Here is a 19,875-nt window from a genome sequence, read left to right as displayed (position 1 = left end):
TACAAGCATTTATAAGATTCCTTGTCAGGCTTCTCTTCTCCACACTGAACATTCCCAGGTGTCTCAGCCTTTCCTCATAAGGGAGATGCTCCAGGTCTCCAATCATCTTTGTGGCACTCCAATGAACACTCTCCAGAAGTTCCCAATCTTTCTTGGAATGGGGAGCCCAGAACTGGAAGCCCAGAACTGGAAGCATTAGCACTGCTGGAACCAGCTAGTGATGTCAGAATCAGATTTGTTGAGACGAGAAATGGGTGATTATTGCACATCCTACAGCCCACCGGGTTAGCTCTAGGTTTTCAGCTGTCACAGAGCTGTGACTTTTCCCACCTTGTCAAGCAGTAACCTCCTGGACATCTTTGTATGCTCAGAATAGAAGAAATAAACCTGCCACTCTGCTAGAAAACAAGGGAGGAAAGAAACTAGGCATTGTCTCATCTTTGGTATGGCAGTGACAGGCCATGTGAATAGCACTGTTTAAATGAGTGTGTACAGAGAATTTTTTAATTCTTTTTACTTTTTTTTTTTTTCTTTTTTTTTTTCTTTTTGAGATGCATCTGGAAGAATCAGCTCATCATTTTAGCGCTTTTTTGTCATAATAATGGCAATACTATGCAGACAAAGCAGAGGCAGCCAGTAATAAAATCCTTTCCTTTGCTGCTGCCCACTGCAGTGCTGAATCTGGACAGACAGCAGTAATCATTATGTGATCTTCAGATGAAGAACAGAGACTGTCCAAAACTCTATTTTAACCATACGATGACGTTATTCCTACTTCTTTTTTTTCTTTGTCCCTGAAAAGGTATTTCAGGCAATATAGGTTTCCGATCTCAGTTCTAAAAGAGAAGATGTACACGAGCAAGTCTTCAGTGCCTCTACTCCTATAGCTTCTGTGACCTATTTAGCTCTAAGGGAGGGCAAGTCACTGGTAAGACAAATGAAGCATTATCTTTCTTATATCTCTGGAATATTTTCCTAGACAAAGATTCACGCAGAAATTTCTCTAGGATCAAGGGTAAACAGAATAAACGAAGAGTAGTCACTAAGTTATAAAGCACATTCTTAAGATACCAGTAGTATGTTTTCATATTTATATAAGTAAAATCACCTTAGCTAAAATAGAATTAAATTAAAAAAATATAAACGGCATTCATTTTTTATTTGATTTCATGCTTCTTACTAAATACAAACATTATTCTTACTCTGAGCTATAAAAATACCCTAAATATCTTTCATTTTATTTCTTCGCTGTTTTGCTGTATGTTTACCACCTCAATTAATAAGGTCCCGTAAGCGAATCTATTTCATTTCTTTATCTCATGGTTTATCGCATTAGGTCTCCAGACTACTCCTAGATCAGGTCTTTTAGGAAAGCTATGTACCATGATGAGTGCCAGTTTATAAAGATATAAGTCAGTATGGTTTCATCTGTTTACCAAAGTGACAACTTTGGCTCAGCAACCTCAGTGGTTCTTGCATCAGCTCAGCCTTTAGTGTAGGCAGTATTTTTCTTTTGTGCTCAGGATTTGAACGAAAAGCACCAGTTCAGGCACAAGGAACGAATTGCAATCTTTGCACAGACACCTCTTCAAAGCTACAGCCTGAGATTTGATTCAGTAGCACAGAACATACAGTGTGAAGCTCATTGCGAACACGCTATTTTGCGAGCCAGTTAATGCAGTAAAATCAGACCTTATTTAAGCCTCATGAGGAATAATATAAGACAGAAAGAGTTCAAACCTTCAGAGAGGGAGAGAAAACAGTGTGCGGTGCTTTAAATCCAGATTCCACAAGCAAAGAGAAAGAAAAAAAACCCAAAAGATAGGAGGAAAGATACTCGAAAAGAGTAAGTTCCTGGTGTTTAAAGGATAAACACAACATTTATGCTGTTTTCAGGAATAACTCATCTTAATCATAGTAAATTTGTACATTTTTTTTGCTCCTAATCCTTGTAACACAATGAGATGGTAGCAGCTTCACCTGGAGAGACTGAGACACCAACAGGCCTGTGAGCCAAAGGGATATAGCTTTGGAAAGACTGAACTCCTCATTGAACTTATTACAGAGCTGAAATGCACTGGTAAAATTATACCTCTGGGAAAGACTGGTTAAGAAACTGAATGTTATTACCTCTAAACCAGAAACAGGCCAACTGCACCTTCCATCCACAAATTATATCAGCATAAGACAAATTTCTCTTAAAAATTCATTGAAGACAACAGTACTGATCACACTTAGTGAAAAGGACTTTGGTCTGGTCCTCAAATGCTCCAAATGAAAAGGCTTTTTTTGTGAATCACTTGATTTCTCAGACATTAAATCTAAACCACTATCCCAGTCCTTCCACTGACGTTTCCACTCCACCTTCAAGAAAATTCTGCGATCTGTTAACAGTAGAATGGGCATTTGTACAATGTGTGTTAACCTGTTTACCTCTCACAAGACTTTAAACTAAAATTTATCCACAAAGAAACAGAATGTGGTAGAATTATCACCCACTGAAAAATCCGTCGTGCTTCTTTGTGCCCACCAAACTTCGAGACATCGGGGCACCAATACTAAAGTTGCCCTTTGAGTGGTCTTTCATGTCCTTGTATATCCATCACAAATACGATTCTTTGACTCTAATTTAGACATCTTTTTAAATCTTCATTACAGTATGCCCAGAGATGAAGTTGAGAGGACACAACTGAAATGGCTGCAGCATGTAGAAGAAGAATCAAAATGAAGGTAATTTGATAAGTATTAACAAGCATGTGGTACCCATGAGCCTGGAGGAGCGGGAAGGGAGAGGAGAATGCAGTGAGGATAGTAGATGGAAGAGCAGGAAGGCTCTCTAAACTGGAATTAAAACTTCGTTTTTTCCCCTTCTGTGGAACAGGAAATCTTTTAGAAGTAATAGTGAAATATTTTGAGACCTCAGGATCAAAACCAAAGCTCATGTGCAGGAGGACATCTGGGTATAAATGGATTTAATGGCCTTTGTTCTTTTCTCCCTTGACTCCACACATGCAAATCCTACTACACACAGGCTAACTGCCTCAACTAGCCAGGCTTGTGCTCTTCAGAGCAATTTTAGAAGCCTTCTCCCTTTCCATCTGTTATTCAGAACCACCCCAACTTGTTCTGAGCAGAGCTTGCTTTCAGAAGGGCACTATTTGCCCCACAGGAAAATCAACTCAAAGTTCAAAATCTCTTCACTCCTACATTACAGAACAGCTTTGCCACATTTAAATCTGCCTGGCAGCGTGGCCAAGCAGAAATAGTCACTCTGGTGTCAAAAGAAGGCTCCATGTTCTTTCTCCCATTGCTGGAGGGATGAGAAGAAGGAAGACCAGGAGATCTGTCACAGAGAACAGCAGTGATGTCCTCGCTCTCAGGCTTTTTAAAATCTGCAGGATTTTAAATGCATAGAAACATGCAGTGCTCCAGAGGCCCTGTACCACAGCAAAGGATGTGAACTGACTTTGTAGGGCACCTGCAGGAATGGGGAGAGCAGTGAGGAAGCCTTGCTCCAGAACCCACTCCCGGGTGGAAAAATGTACCAGCTGGTTGTTCTAAAGCAGGATTTTCAGCCTGTTTCTAACAAATTTGTCTGAAATGAAGATGAAAAGTGAGATCTGAAGCAGGAAGGAAGAGAATAAGCAGATGGACTGTGGTAGAAACCACAACACTGATAAAATTAATTTCCTGTGTCTTCTGTGGGCAAAGGAGAGGAAATACAGGTTAAAGTACTCTACAATTGGATAACAAATTAAAGCACTGCCTAATCTCTAACTAGGTTACTGTGCATCCAAGGGCAACAGCAGTCTACCTAGTCATCTGCAATGGAATACTAAAGCTAAAATGTTGTCTTTTCACAAGGCTGTGACAGGAAATGTAGAAGCAATGGCTAATTCCTGACCTTGAAAAGAGTGTGCTAGCAGTTTGCCTAGTTATGAACAAAAGAAAAAAAAAAGAAGAAAGCAAACACATACTGATGTAAAAAGAGGTTGTAAAAATATCTGAGCAAGAAAGCTTCAGTGCAGCTCTTTCTGTAAGAAAGCACTGGGAGTGACAAAAGATCTGGCTCCTCTTGAACCACAGATTCAATTTGAGCACATGAAGTACTACAGTCTGGGCACTCCTCCTTATTATCACTAAGACAATTGTTAATGCAGCACCGCTCACCACTAATTTAAACGGATTGCATATAACTGGTTCCTCCAGAAAATACTGGTTCACCACCTCGGCTGCCTGACTGCTTCTGTGCAACCTCAGATCAAAAGGCAGAGGACAAAAAGAACAATGAGTTCAGTACTGCAGAGCCCTGCTGCAGCTGCCCTCCTAAGTCAAACAGCATTGAACATCAAGCAAGAATCTTCATGTTTTGTTTCAGTGATGGACCCTTGTTTTGAAGTCAGTTGAAGAGTTAATTAGGCAGGATGTTACCTACTGGCCCATAATGTGAGTTGGTACACTCCAGGGCAGCCATTCCACCAGTTCTCTTTCACAAATTTCATAAGCTCACCATTAAATCTAATCTTCAAGGAATTAGTATTCTTAGTGCTACCCTTTGAAAATTACTGTTAATAGCAACAGATGCCACATCTTTTTGCACTAGCCAGAATTTTCTGTACTGGATTTGAAAAAAAAAAAAAAAAAAGACTATATCAGGAACTTGGGGTACTGTTTTTGCACATCCCTCTCAGGGAGAAAAAATCAGTCCTGAGTATCAGTGGAAAGGACTACCAGGTGGCCTGCTCACTGTCTGCATACTGCAATGTTAGTAATTTGAAATTACATTCTTTTATATTCTTTTTTGGGGGAAGGATTTTTCAAAAGGATTAAAAATTCCTGCTAACTCGGGCAAGCCCTTCATTTTAAAAATTTGCTTTGATGTCCTTCATGGGAGATCATCAACACAAATACCCCTAAGGCAACATCAGCTCTTGCTGATCAATGAATGGGCTGATATAAACAACAAGGCCACAGAAAAGCTTCAACATCCTCCTGTCTCTGCTCAGATTGTATATCAGTAAAAGATCCTTCACCAGAAGGCAGTGGGCATGGAGCAGGCTCCCCAGGGCAGTGCTCACAGCCCCAGCCTGAAGGAGTTCAAGGGGTGTTTAGACAGTGCTCTTAGATACTGGGTTTGAATTTTGGGTAGTCTTGTATGGAGCCAGGAGTTGGACTCAAAGATCCTTCCATGTCCTTCCCAACTCTATGATTCCCAAATCTACAATTCTGTCCAGACAAATGCAAATTCTCTTCCCTTCATCATGTCTGACAAAATGAGACTTCTGCTTGGGCAACCACTGGTTTGTTCTGATTTCCTCCATTGCCTTCTCCTAACAGAGTGAAAGAAAAATGCAAAAAGGTAAAAAGGAGAACTTACAGATTCTGTGAAAAAAAAAACAACTCAATTCTCTTTAGAAGGAAAAGCCAAGAGGACTATGTGCATGAGAGTGGAGAGTTGTTCTTCATTCAGCTCTTCGTTTGCTGCTTGCTCTACTTGGTTTCTGTAGATCTAGATTACTTTCATTATGTGTTAATTCCCATGGATGCAAACTAGAGAAGACACACTTGTTCTGCAAATTAGCCACTGTAAGTTAAAATAGGCAAGAACATGGAGGAGGCTTAGAACGATGCTGTAGGAATTATTGAAATAAGAGTAGCTTAGACACAGAACCACTTAATCTGTACAGGAAAATAATTGTCTTCTACAGAAAATAAAGGGTCTTTTCCTTATGGAGACTAAAGAGTGGTGCACTAGTCAGAAACAATGTGAATATTTAAAGTTAGCAAGATTTGAAAAATTCAAAGCACAGCCAAAGGTGAAAAACTCTCCCTTTCCCTCCTCAAGCAAAAGCAACTTCTGTCACACGAATGGCCTCACATTCAAAAATCCCACCTCTGTGACAAGTCTACATGCTGAACACTGCCCTCCACTGTGCTCTGTTTTAAGGCAACAAAAAACTATATCCTAACATCAGAGAGTTTCACAGTTGACTTTACTGTAGGCAATGTAAACACATAATTTCTTTTTGTGTTAAATATACACCCTTCTTTATCCCATATTAAGTAATGATCCTCGGGTTTCTTCAGATTTATAATTTGCAAAGAAACAGTACAAATAAGGACTCCACTAAGGTTTTTAGGGAGTTCATAGAAGGAGGAAAATCCAACACTTAAATTCAAGCTTCTGATATTTACCAGCTAATGCAAGAACAAACATACCTTTTGAATCCTCAGAAGACAGAATTAAGTGATTCCAGTTGGTACAAACTGATCTTCCCTTAAAATATGTATATACAACTGGTTTATGATCTCTAATTCTCACAAATATACATAAAATGCACATATATATACTGAAGCATATTATCAGACTATAAGCCAGACCCTTTCAATTATCAGACCATGATCAATAATCAGTAGCAATTTCTTTACTCACACTCTATGTAAGAAAAGAGGGGACCTGTATCTATGTGGGAAGAAATAGTTATCTTTTACTTAAAGGCAATATCAAGAAGCATGTGCAGCAGCAGCTCAGATTGATTTCAGAGAGCTCAGCAAATGGAAGATAAACATGCAATGAAACAACATGTTACTTAGTTGGTCAATCAGCTTTGTTGTGCATGCACACACAGATGAAGGGGTGATCCCTGATAAGATTGGTGTGAAAGAAAGTGAGCGCAAGTCCATGAAGTTGAAGAGAAAGGTTTAATTTAGAAATGGAGGAAAATTCCTGTCCTTCAGCTCTTCCTTATCCTGGAACAATATATTCGGTTTAATAGGAAGAAGCTCAAACTTGCCTTAGCAAAGTTGAAAGAGGCTTTCTGGTCATCTTTGTCTTTGCTTATACTGTTAAATAAAAGTGCTAGATCCTTGGTCATTCACACTTGTTACTTAGGTCCAGGATAGTTTTGGACCACATCAGCTAGCTCTCTCTACCCAAATCAGCTAAAGATGCTGGTAGCTATTAGTAATGAGGACACAGAATCATAGAATATCCTAAGTTGGAAAGGGCCCATAAGGATTATCAAGTCCAACTCCTGAATCATATCCAAACTTTTTAAACAATAAGCCCCAGTCAACCTCCAATATATCTAACTGTTCAATCTGTTATACTCTGCATTTACTTCTAAACGTTTGGCTTAAGGACTGAAGAGCTGCTCTGAAAATATCAAGCATCTCAATCTAGAATGAGCTCCATTTCTTTGAGTTGTGTTGGTTAACACAGATAAATGTGAGAAGGCATTTTCTTTCAACAAAACTCATCTTTGTTGGGTCAAACAAACAAACAAAAAAAAAGATCCAAGAGCAAGTAAATAACTTAAGCAAGCAGGAAATACCACAGTTTGGTAGCCACTAGGGGAAAACCAGTGCGCCTTGTCTCTTTGCTAAAGTGCTTTACTTTATTTTATCACCAGTCTATTCAGGTCTGTTATATGAGATATTTGTTGACATATACAAATTATATCAGTAAGGATGCTTTTATATTGCTCACTAGGAAGGAAGCAAGGCAAGCAAGGCTTAGTTCGTGATTTTCTATTTGCTTCCATGGGCCTCCAGTTCTGAGTTGAACCTCATGTCCTTTTGTATAAGCAACACAAAATAAGAAATTCCAGTTTCATTTTTTGAACACTCAAACTATATAATGCAGTGATTTAACCTGTTCCCAAAGATTAGAGAACATCCCACATCTGAGCCACAATACAATTTCTACAATATAGAAAAAAAAATAGAATCACAAAAATGCTCAGGTTGGAAGGAGACAGTCAGAGACATTTGGCCATCGATCAATCCCTCTCCCTCTATAATCAAATAGTATGAACTCAGGCTTCTGTTTTCCAGCTAGTAGAAAGAGTTTAAGGTTGGAGAAGGATATCAAAGCCCAGCTGAAGTAGTACAGGTAGTACAATCATTACTTGTCAACTATTAATAAGAAAAGACCGTATCTCCCTTCAACATTACTTTAAGATCTCCAGAATAAGCTTATTGCTGGAGATTTATGGTGATCTGTTTGGTCTCAATATCACCTAAAGTTCTTGGCCTAGTTGGTTGTAAACATAAAAAAAAGTATAGGAAGAAAAACTCAAATTAATGTCAAACCTGCACTAATGCCCACAGGAGTGTAGAAATGCCTTTGAAACCTCTTGGTAAAGAAAAAAAGCTACATAAATTTTTCCAGTGTTGGATACATCTATATTGCCCATTTGATGGTATCTGATGAGAAGATTCACCAAGCCAAAGATCCAAAGAACCATAGACACTGCATTTTAATAGTTGTGTTCTAAATCAAATTTCTGGTGGGGGGAAAGAACATATTTACTCTCAGCAGCAGATACACTGACAGTTTAGCTTGATGTCCTCCCTTACGGGCAGACTCAAGTGCCAATCCTCTGGTGAGCCTGCAGGTGTTAACGCGGGCAGCTGGGGCACATGGAGGGCATTTCATGACCATGCAGGTTCAGAACAGCAAGGACTGCTAGGCATGCTCATGCAGGTGGATGGCAGACATCCACATTCCAGCAAGGAGGCAAGAGGCACAGGACATTCAGCAAAGGTCACCCTGGAGGCCACTGCTTCAGAGCTGTGCAACAGTGAACAATAGACTCATGAGAGTACCTGCATTTGTGAAAGCAAAGCAACATTTACAAGGGTACCTCACCTTTAGCAAGATAGCTATAAATGGAATACATTCAGAGAATCTAGACTCTTATCAAATATAACTCTTATGTGTCCTTGGTAAAGGAACACTTCTAGAAATAGATGTTTTCCATGAAAATGTCCTTAAATTTCAGGTCTGTTTGCTCTTCAGTTGATATGTAGACTGAAGAATTTCTAAATTCTGTTTGCCTGCAGGACTTTCTATTGCCAACCTTTCTAAATGACTACAGATTCCTTTAATCCCTTTATTATTTACTTTATAATTTCTTTTGTCATTCTGGTTTTTCATCTCCCTCTGAGAATAAGTGGGAGAGAGAGCATCCCACACTATTCAAGTATCATCTACATAGCACTTTAAAAAAAAATCTCACCTAATGTACTAACATCACATTCTGACTTACTTTTGTTCTAACTTCATCAAGTTCCACCCCCAAACTCTTTACCTATATATATGAGTACAAGGGCTTAGTATTTCTCTTTTTCCAATCTTCAATCTGAAATTTATTAGCATGTATTCTTTTTGGCAGCCAACTTAAGCCATAATCATCGCAGTTAGTCACTGAAAGCCAAAGAAAATTGGTCTCAGAAAACGTAATAAACTTTCATTTTGCCTTTTCTCCTGACATTTTATTAAAAGGTTTTAACCTAGACTGCACAACTTACAGTTTACTTCCACTCTGGTTATAAGGTCCTAAACTGCCACCTCTTTTGTCATCCTATAGGCAGCTGGCCTGGCTGGGATAAAATCATTCTGATCCACCAACTAAGAGGTCACAAAGTTAAGTAGATAAACATTAAAATGACATGTTTTTCATCTGCATATCCTTAGGTTATTTTTTTCTTCTCATTGTGTTGAACGGTTTTGGTTTTTTTTTTAAGAGTAAGCACCATGCCTAATTCAGCATTCAGAGGAAGTCCTTGGATTGCATTTTTCCTCACTGGTGTATGGCAATGCTCAGAATTGACATGTTCTTTCATAGTACTAAGAAAGCCAGTGTCTTCTAAAGTACACTTCCATTGAAAATGTTCAGTGAAGAGGGAATATCTTGTGTGCCCACAAATCACAGGATTCATCTTCACTTCATGTCAGTAACACCCCAGAAATATCATCTTTTATAAACTGCAAAGACAAACCGAAATGAGAAAAGACAGCTGAGCACAAAATCACAATGAATCCATTCCTACTTCCTTGGCACCCATTCCTCCCACCATGATTAAAGTCATTGATTTTACCCAGACAGCTATTGCTGAGGAAGCTACAACCACTTTTCTTCTCCTATTACATTTCTACAACTCCACCATTGTCAGCATTTAAAACAAAATAAGGACTTTCTCAGAAAATGCTGGTCTTCAACACTATCACTACGTAATGACATATTTGCTGTAAAACTGTCCTGTACTCTTTTTAGGTGCTGTTCTGCAGAAAAAGTTTCAAAGGTGAATCTTCAACATGTTTCAAATTCTTTTGCATGCAAGCAGAGCACAGTATTTCAGAACACAGGGAGGTATAACGCATACAGTCACCTGTTTTGTCACAAATATTCCCAGCCAGCAGGAACCCAAAAGTATGTTGCATTACAAGGGCAAGTTATGATCTTCTCATACAATGTCTCCAAACCACAGTATGAAATGTAAAGTCCAATGAATGGCAAACAAGGTTAATCAAAGCTTGATGAAAGGTTAATCAGAGGTAAAGAAAATGCAGACTACAAGTTCACTGTCTGTACCCCACAGAAGTTATGGACATATGTGAAGTTCTCTGACAATTCCTGGGAGTAGCTTTAAGGAGTCATATGGCACCTCTGTGAGCAGAAAATGCCAGGACCCACAACCTGTTCTGTTCCAGGTCAAGGAAGAAAAGATCAGTGTAATTATCCAGAAAAATTTCCTGGAAGCTGAGTTGCCCTTTTTTGACTGCAGAATCCTACATAAAGTATTTTATCCTCAAACAAAAAATGTGTTCAAGCAATAATCAAGACAATAAAAGGGATAGCATTTGTTCTTGAGCCTTCTGAGTCCTCTTGCTGACTTTACTGTCTTTTCCTAACCAGTCACTGTTGCTTTGCTGCCTCTACATTTATGTTCTTCTGTGACTGTTCTGCTACTGTAAATTAGCAGAAAGTGGGAAACTAATCACTCATACAGCTTATGCCCCATAAAACAGAGAACAATCCATCATCTATCGTAAATATCAGTTACTTCAGTATAACCTGTGAGGTAGCCCTGCTCACTGCCACTAGCTAATTACTCAAAGCATAGAAACATAAAAACATCAGAAAGAAACATAATTAAGGGCTAATTTTCCTCAGAGATCCTAATCCAAAGAAAAAAAAGCGAGGTGTCCGCACAAGCAGCTGCTGAAAAAACACAGATGTGAAAGTCTACAGTGGAGGTTGCAGTGTCTGTGATGGATCAAGGTCATATTCATGGAGATGCAACAGATCTGAGTAAAGCCAGGAGATTACCAAATAGTGGTACTGAACGTCTGTATAATCTTGTTTTTTGAGGCAGAAAGTCACTAGTGTGTGGGGACAAAGTAGCAGGTCTAGGAGGAAATTGCTGGGGGACACAAGTCTTCACAAGTTTTAATCCACCTGTTAATGCCGTTTAAAAACATAGATTTTAGTGCAAGCTTAAAGACTTCAAGACACAAAACCACATTTGGCCTGAAGTTAATTCACATCTAAAATGTTGGGTTGATCTCTTAGTGGGATAATCCATCAAAACCATGTTGGGTTCAAATTCTTGGGGGCCAATAGCAGTACGTGTATCCACACACACACTTTTTGTTGCAAGAACATCAAAACTGTAAACTGTTTTATTATTGCCATGAGCCCTATGAACTAATAAGCATTACCATTATTTTAACTTTCATTGAGATATTCCTGATAGGACAATCTATTTTATAAGATTTGCTATGCTAATGATTTCTGGAATTTTTCTTTTTTTTAAGGAGCTCCCTACTTTATAATTTTTTCACATCTTTTCCTATATTTTCCTCTATGTTTTGCTGTTATTTCCTGTTCATGTCATTTAATGTCTGTAAATTTACCTATCTTAGCAATGAGTGATATGTGCTGAAACTATTAGGCAGAAGCAGTACTCCACAAAGCACTTTTCTGATGAGAAGTGTGAACTGGAAACCGTTACCTGCACATCTTGTTTAAATGTAGCAAGACACACTTAGAAATACATTTACTGAAAAAGTAACAAGTCTGGCAAACTTGTTTTCTTTAAATTAACATTTTCAACTCAAAACCTCATTAAGGGACAATGAAATTCTTCTAGATTTCCTGCTGAGAACCAAGAGGTTCCTATGTAAACAGAAGACTTTGATTTTATATGCAAGCTCTCTCTTCTGTTCCAACTGTTCAACAGAGGTATAATTTCTAGTTTTCAGTGACACTAGAGCTTCATTCCTTAAAAGCTTATTCAAGGAGCAATATCTACTTTTTCCCTCAAGAAGAAGGACTCTGTGGAAACGTGTTTTGTGGAAGGTGCTTCTGTACCCCATAGGCCTAGAAGATCCACTGGCTGCATCAGGACTGCAAAAGCAGATTCCCCATGCAAAGAGATGTGTCAGCTGTCGCCTCATCTCTGTTCTCAGAAGTCAGAGACATCCCACATCCTCAGCAAAGGCAAGTTATCTGTATGGGAATAGAGACTATAGAAATGCTGCTTGTGTTCTGGCAGTTCAAGGAAGAAGGCACTGCAAAGGAATTGACCTTCACCCTATAGATAAGGTTCCCCTGAAAAATTCCTTACGAGTAACCACAAAAGCAAATTGGGAATAGCAGGGTCCACCCCTGTTTTTTTTCAAAGAAGACAAAAGGAGCACAACCCCTCCGTGCCCTTTCCGCAGCGCAGCACACAGTTACATGGAGCCCACAAAGAGATATGCAAAGGTTTTGAAGGCAGACATAGAAATGCTCTTTGACAAGTAAAGGTGTATAGCTCCTTCAGAGCCTGATAAACACAGAGGACTGAAGAAAGAGATTTATGAAAGTCTGGTAATTATTAAAAAATGGCAGGAAACATTAGGGGAAGAATCAAATCTAGATTTGCCTTGTTTATTATATTTTTTTTACTCTAGCTACTGCCCAGTACTGGAGATAGGAGATGTTCAACAGCTGAGGCACCAGTCCTACACATTCTTCATCCTCATCCTGTTCTTATCTTTCTAAATTACAAAGCTACATTAGAAAACATGGATGATGTGATGAATTCTCAGAGAACAGCAAAGTCTATTCCCATATCATACCTTCCTGGTACCTCCTCAAAACAAATCATTCATCCAGGATTACAGCTTATTTTGTGTCATGGTCTGATAGAAAAGTCTAAACAATTCCAGTGGAATTAAAATGTTTAACCTTGGTACAATTCTACTGTCCCATGGGACCTGGCTAATTTCAGTGCCACCAAATGATCAGGTCAAGTAATTTCCAGGCTACCTTCTGCATACAAACAGAAAAGTTGTTCGATGCAATTCCTCATGCTGTTCCCAGTTAGAAGTTAAAAGTAAAATAAGCAGGTGTCAGAGTCCAAACACAGAAAAAGGACATAAAAAATACATCATCAATTTCTACTACCAATGGAGTGCTACTTGATCCAGTTTACCATACACAACCATCCAGTATTAACTCTCACTATTAAAATACTGGTTATGTTCAACACAATACTGAACTTTAGTACAGAGTATGTTATTATTCTGAGTTATACAATGACTTTTATTCTGGATATTATTATTCTGACATCTCAATACTGTCTCATCGGCAACTGTTTACTTCCCTTTATACTATTTAATGTGAGTGCTTTTAATAGAGTAGGCTGCAGACACACAAAGTCTGCATTTCGTTTATCCATTAGAAGTCTGTCACTTAATAATTTTGAGGCTTCACCCTCAAAAGGATCCTCTTCAAAGACAGTGTATTCCTGATTTGAATAGCAGCTTTGTTTGCTATTTACCTTTAGTGTACAGTATATTCAAAAGGACACATTGCATGCATACGTTCTGCTCGCTCTGAGTTCAGCCCATCATGGAGACAAGCACCATCTCTTTGCAATTATAATTGTCAGTTCATCTGAGTGGCTCATAACATGTCAGGATCCACTTCAAGAACATGATAAATAATTCTTTTAATATCCAGTCTGAAGATGAATGTACTCCTTTGAGCATTTCATCACATGGCCTGCAAAAAGAAGACTTTCCTCCCAGCTCCCAGTGTGTTCTGTCAGCTGAAACACACTGCATGAAATGAGCTCTGTCTGAACTAACATATGGTTTCAGTCCTGCAAAGTCTATTTCCAGGTACTCTGTGTGTTGTATCCAGCCTTACCATGCAGTGGCAAGTAGCTCCTTGTACATTAATTGTTGAAGCCTCTGCTACACAGCAACAGGTTTTTTCACAACAGAGATTTTAGCATTTAAAAGCAATGTTTTATTACTCAGTAAGTTGTTCAGTAGACTTGTCTAGTAATTTGTCTCTAAAAAGCTATTATTCACTGAAACGCAATGAAAACAAAGCCATCAGCAGCACGTTCGTGCCGTGTTAGAAACTGTCTGCAGTTTTTAACAAGCAGAAAAGCCAGGCAAAGGAAAGGATTGGTGTGTCCAAAACAATAAGGGAGTTCTTCATCAGAATGAGGTATAGAAATGTGCCCCAAAGAAAAAGGATCACCCTGACCACAAGCAGCCCACTCCAGCAGGATGCAGTGCTACGGGCACACTGCAGCCTGACGTCTATGAGTACTCAGCACAGCTCGATCTGCACACAGCCACTTCATCTGGCCAATCACCTTCTAGACATACAGCATCTCATTCTGCAGTTACACAGAAATCTCAGTAGTGACCCCACAAACTACCACTAAGCAGTTGCTTTAATGCACTACTGCTTTGCTGCTGCTTTTTTTTTTAATGTCATGAAGTCCTCTTGAAGAACTGATTTCCAGTTTCAAGCTCATTCTCCTCTTCAGATGATGTTTTTATAGACCAGGCAGAAAACCTTTGCACGGGGACTAATTCTGAATGTCTAAATCATTCCTTCCCTAAATTTGCAGTCAATGGGTATTTTAGCTCAAAATGAATATACTTAGCATAATCTAAGCAGGTAAGAAGAGTAAATATCACTCTAAAAGGAAAACTGCATACACATAAATATTTAAATAAATGATATCTACAGAGACATTTATCATATTTTCTCTAAGTGTAAGTCATCCTTTGTGTATTTGAACTCAGTTACAAATGGTCCATCACTAGCAGACTGAGCTGGGTGTAAGCATTTCACCACAGGAGGGGGATTCATGAGCAGGCATAAATTTCACCCCTTAACAAGGAGAATACGCAATCTAATTTGATCAACAATAATCAAATTTGTATAAATTTAGCAAATGAATTCCACAGAGGACAGAACTTCAGTAGGTGAGATATACATAAACAGGCAGTTTTACATCCAAGGGAAAGAAACACACCATGGATCTCGTAACAGTGTAGGAATGGTGGGGTTAGGCAGTCAGAGATGCTTTCAAATCTGCTTGAAAGGCACTCCAAGGGCCCAATCCTGCAGCTCCTACTGAGGCCCTTAGTCTTACAGTGAGAGGTTTGTTTTCCATGAGTTAGAAATGCAGGGTGGCTTGGGTTTACTTTAGATAGGGATAACAACTGTCACCATAGATCTTATGAGCAGAACCCAAGTTTCTGTTTTCATTTTGCATGACTATGCTTAGAAACTTTTTTAAACAATGAGCAGCCATGAAAGAGCAGCCTGACTGCTTTATGGGGATGACACAGAGATCCCAGTTTAGGCACAGCCCACACGTCAGAAGTTCTTTTTAAATAGGTTTTGTGCCTGAGATTGATCTGAGATTGATAATACCAGAAACTAAACTCCTTTATCAGCAACATATTAATAGCAATGCCAATTTCCATTCACTCTCCTGTCAGCACCCCTGACTGAGTTGGAGAGATGCCTCTCCTTGGAGGTAAATGGAGAGGAAATGTGATACATCCTCTGTCTGCTGGATGCCACCAAGAAGGAAATGTGATCCATGGGGACATGTCCCGCTCCAGCCAACCAACTTATCTCCCATGGGCAGCTGGCTTTGGGTGAAAAATGTTTGGCTCTTCCTCTGTTGGCATTAAAAACCACCCAGAGGTACTCTCCTCTTAAGCCTCCCATACCCTCTTAAGCCCGACAGAAAAGAATCAGAGCAAGCAAAGCCACACTTCATCCTCAAAGTTTTCTCCTAATGGTGGTGAATAGTTATAGGAAACAAAAGGCACTTTCCAGGATCTCTAATTTCAAACGAAGAAACAACGCATTCCAACAGATAGCCCATAGCTGATGCCACCCCATCAGAGCCCCAGGCACCATCCACTGTGTTCCCCTAGCTCCAGCCTCACTCTGCTCTGTGCCGGGAACCACAGCAGAGCCCTCGGAGTGGCCGCTGAGCCCTGGAGGGGGTGGGCACATGGGGAGGGCACGGTACAGAGCACCTGGACAAGAGCCACTCACTGCTGTAAAGAAAGTAGCTACCTCAAGGGGTTAAAAAAAAAATAATGCATCAGGCCGAAAATAGCTGAGCAACCTGCGGTCGCAGCTACCCAACCTGCCCGATTTTCTGCCCGGTTAGCTCAGCAGTAGCTGCGCCTCGGGAGACCCAAGAGCTCTTGAAAAGTTTGGTGGGTGAAGGACGGGATGGGGGGGCGGGGGACCGGGAGGAGCCGCCGGCAGAGTGAGAGTCACCGCTGTCCTGCGGGCACCACGGGGCTGGCGCAGGGGAAGTGCCGCGGAGCAGCAGCGCCTGTTGCCCAAATACCGGCGGCCCGGGCGAGCCTTCCCCAGCAGCCGCCACTCAGCGCGGGGCCGAGATTTCGCATCCCTCCTCTAAGAGCGGAGCGGCCGGAGGGGGACCTCTGACCCCGGCCTGCCGTTTGCTCCCAGGGATGCGGGCTGGAAGGGTTGCAGACCACCCGGGCCCTGAACCCTTTCCCGGAGCATCGCCCCTCAGCTCAGCTCCGCTCCGCGCTGCGCTCACGGCCCTGCAGGAGCCGCCCTCCCCCGGCTGCCCTGCCCCGGCCGCCCCAGGGGAAGCTGCCTCCCCCCACCTCCCCAGGCTCGCTGCAGCGCCTAAGGGGAGCGGAGCCCGCGGGAGCTGAGCGCTGCGGCTGCTCCCCAGCCCCCAGAGGGGCATTTCGGCCTCTTTGGTATTCTGAGAGGTGGCCGCTCCCTGCTGCAGAGCCGGGAGAGAACAGGAGAACCTGGGGAGGTGGGGGGCCAATAAATCCGCCGAGACGCCCACCACAGCTCCGCAGCGGAACCGAGCTGGGCAACGCGAGAGCCGGGGGCGGAGAGGGGTGCGGGCTATCAGGGCTGCCGCTTGTTGGTGTTGGGGTGTCAGAGAGGCAACGAGAGCCTATGATCTACTACACTGCAGTGCCGGCGTCAGGAGCCTCCTGCTCGGGAGCTGCCGCTGCAGGGCAGCCGGCACACACCCGCACCACGCACACACACGCAGCATCCCTCGCCTCCCCCCGCCCGCAGGTGCTTGCGGACATCCCGCTGGCCTGGGGGATCGGGCAGGCGCCGGGGAGACCCGGGCCCGGGGGAGGCGGGTGGGAGGGCCGTATTTCCCTGAAAAGCCGCCGGCTCCCCCGCCCGCCGCATCCCGGCCGCCCCGAGCGGGAGGGAAGGATGCAACAGCAGCAGCGTGACCCACCGGGCCAGGCGGCCCGGGGCAGCCGCATTTGCATTTCTTATGTAATGCACCGCAAGTTTCCCCTGTCGGAGCCGGACCGGATCGAAGCTCATGATGCCGGTTGCAGGCAGCCATGGGGCCGGGGGCCGAGCGGAGGGGTCAGCCCGGCAGCGGGCGACAGGGTTGGGGGGGGGCACAGCTCCTCACTCTCCGTCCGGGCAGCGGCCCAAAGAAAGTCACCCTTTCCTCACCGCCCCACTCTGGCCCGACGTTCCAGGGGGGACTGCTAAGGTGGGGGGGCCTGACTTCAGAGAGCTGAGGGAGGTGGGTGGGTGCGGAGGGGGGAACGCGCTGTAAATCGAGCACAAAGTGAGGTACGTGGCCGGCTGGCAGCAGCACGCATGAGGCCGGGCCCCCTCCCAGCCGGCAGCCCCGGGGATGGGCTCTGGGAACAGTGGGGAGAATGAACCGGCTGCCCCTCCGATATAAAAGTTTCATCCTTAGAAATAGCACACGAAACTAAGAGATGCAGCCCGGCCTGGGGTCGCCTTTGGTCATAGATATCTATACATTTTCTCCGTGGTGACAGTGGCTGAAGCTAATCTGTACCGCTCCTTGCTTATTCATACACATACATGCATGTCCGTGCCGGCCTCGCTCTATCCCCCCTTCTCGGCAGGATTGCAGATCTACCTCGGCGAGCAACAGACAGGGCAGCATAAAGGAAAACAACGCGGTGCAATGCATTGCTTACCAGTTTGGTTCTTGTTTTTCTTAAGACTCTTGCCACAAAGACACTGCAGCATATGCGATCCTTTGCTGAAAATGTTCCAAAGAAACCACATTGATTTGGGCGAAAAGCAATCCAGCAGCTTATACACCCTGAGAAAGAAGAGATCCTTGCGGTTGCATAATAATAAATTGAGACCAGTTCTCCTGAAGAGGGGCACCAGTTTTATCATAGAAAAGGCGGTTATATTCCGATCTTCTCACAGTTTTTGTTGGTTTTTATTTTGTTGGTTTTTGTTGGGTTTTTTTTGTTGTTGTTGGTTTGTTTGTTTTTTTTTTTTTCTTCACGTGGTATATTTCTTTGAGACTTTTCAATGGATGCTTTTTTTTTTCAGCCGGGCTCAATGGTTATTCCCCTTAGATCAACATTGGATTATAACCAAAAGCGTGAAGAGACACACAAAAAAAAAAAAAAAAAAAAAAAAAAAAAAAAAAGGAAAAAAAAAAGAAAAAAAAAGAAAAAAAAAAACAAAAAGAAAAAGAAAAAAAAACCAAAAATCCTTTTTTCAGCGCGAAGCCAAACGAAAAGTAAGGTAGAGAAATCCCGGCCGAGGCCAAAACCTCATCGGAGACACCGGCAGAACGCGGCAGAAGGATCCCCAAAGAGACAACCATAGCCTGGCACTTGACTGCTAGGAGGATGGGTGGATCTGCAGAACAAAAGCCACGGCAGGATCCATCCTACTGAACGACTGCCATTGTGCAGCCCCGCGGCGGGAGAGCGCACCACCAGCACCCGGAGAAGCCCGGCTTGAGGCGGAGAGACCGGCTGCCGGCCGCGGGGCGGACCCCGCCCGCAGCCCCCGCCGCTGCCCTGCAGTCCCCGCCGCCCCGCGACGCCTCCCGCCCTCGCCCGCGCGGGCCGCTCGCCTCCGGCCCCGGCTGCCGCTGCGCCCCGCTCCGCCGCGCAGGAGGCAACAACCCCCCGCCCCGCGTCGCCCGCCTGCCCGCCCGCCCGCCGCAGCCTCGGCGCCCAGTCGCCGGCGGGCGCCGGGGGAGGAGGAGCCGCGCTGCCCCGCCGGCCCGGCTCGCCGTCACGTACCCACGTGCGGCAATGCTCGGAGCGGATCGGCACCGCTCGGCTCGGCCGGCCCCGCAGAGAGAGCGGGCGGCTGCGGATCGCCTCGCCACCCCCTCCTCCTGCAGCCCACCCCCACCCCCACCCCACCCCGAAGGTCCCGACCCTTGGAGTCTCACCCTCCCCCAAAACAGACTTCTATTCGTAAAGTGGTCTCAGTGATAGGAAAGGCCAACGCAGCCGTGGGCCACATAAATCAATCCCCAAACGGTGTTTCTGGATGCTGTCCCTGCTGGTGTCATGCTTGTACAGAGTTCTGGTCAGGCTCGAGTTTGCTCCAGTGGGGACAAAAGCTGAAGAGCAGCCCTGATGGCTGATTCAGCCTGATGGCAGGCTGAATCCCAACCAGCAAGTATGCACTGGCAGCCAAAAAAGCCAACCCTTCCCTGGGGTACATCAAGCCCAGCACTGCTACCAAGCGAGGAAAGAGGTTGTCCTGCTCTGCTGTGTGCTGTGTGACCTCACCTCCTGCATTGGATGCAGGTTTGGAGCCACGGTATCAGAGGGACCTATAACTATTAGAGAGCATCCAAAGGAGGGTTGTGATGATGGTGGAGGGTCTGGAGAGCACAGTGTGTGGGGAGCAGCTGAAGCCCCTTGGTTTGCTCAGCGCAGAGCAGAGGAGCTGAGGGGAGGCCTGATGGTGGCTGCAGCTCCTCACA

The 19,875-nt window shown here is 43.4% G+C and overlaps 1 protein-coding gene and 1 long non-coding RNA gene across 8 annotated transcripts in view; one reads left to right on the top strand and one right to left on the bottom strand.

The window, feature by feature from the left end:
- FGF14 (fibroblast growth factor 14) overlaps positions 1–19,240 on the bottom strand; it is a 382,652-nt gene extending 363,412 nt beyond the window's left edge. The window contains exons 1-2 of one of the 4 annotated variants that reach the window (XM_090139025.1): positions 19,178–19,222; positions 18,101–18,165 (exon numbers count right to left, since the gene is read on the bottom strand). In XM_090139025.1, the coding sequence (XP_089995151.1) occupies positions 18,101–18,152 (52 nt within the window). In that variant the 5' untranslated portion in view covers positions 18,153–18,165; positions 19,178–19,222. Of the gene's footprint in view, positions 1–18,100; positions 18,309–19,177 lie in introns of those variants that run through there. The other 3 variants (XM_090139163.1, XM_090139113.1, XM_031613733.2) reach the window with 3 other exon arrangements.
- On the top strand, positions 270–9,431 carry LOC116242761 (uncharacterized). Of its 4 annotated transcripts, none has more exons than XR_016465794.1 (4): positions 270–443; positions 803–928; positions 2,659–2,730; positions 9,375–9,431. It is a non-coding gene; the product is annotated as an uncharacterized LOC116242761 (long non-coding RNA). The 4 variants fall into 4 exon arrangements; XR_016465781.1 differs by lacking the exon at positions 9,375–9,431 and adding an exon at positions 3,215–4,568; XR_016465767.1 differs by lacking the exon at positions 9,375–9,431 and adding an exon at positions 2,882–3,043.
- Positions 19,241–19,875: the final 635 nt, after the last annotated feature.

Source organism: Phasianus colchicus, chromosome 1, assembly GCF_987193195.1.
Source record: "Phasianus colchicus chromosome 1, bPhaCol1.hap1.1, whole genome shotgun sequence".
NCBI classification, from domain to species: domain Eukaryota; kingdom Metazoa; phylum Chordata; class Aves; order Galliformes; family Phasianidae; genus Phasianus; species Phasianus colchicus.
Note: the sequence above shows the minus strand (reverse complement) of the source record. Positions and strands in the feature narration are given on the sequence as shown.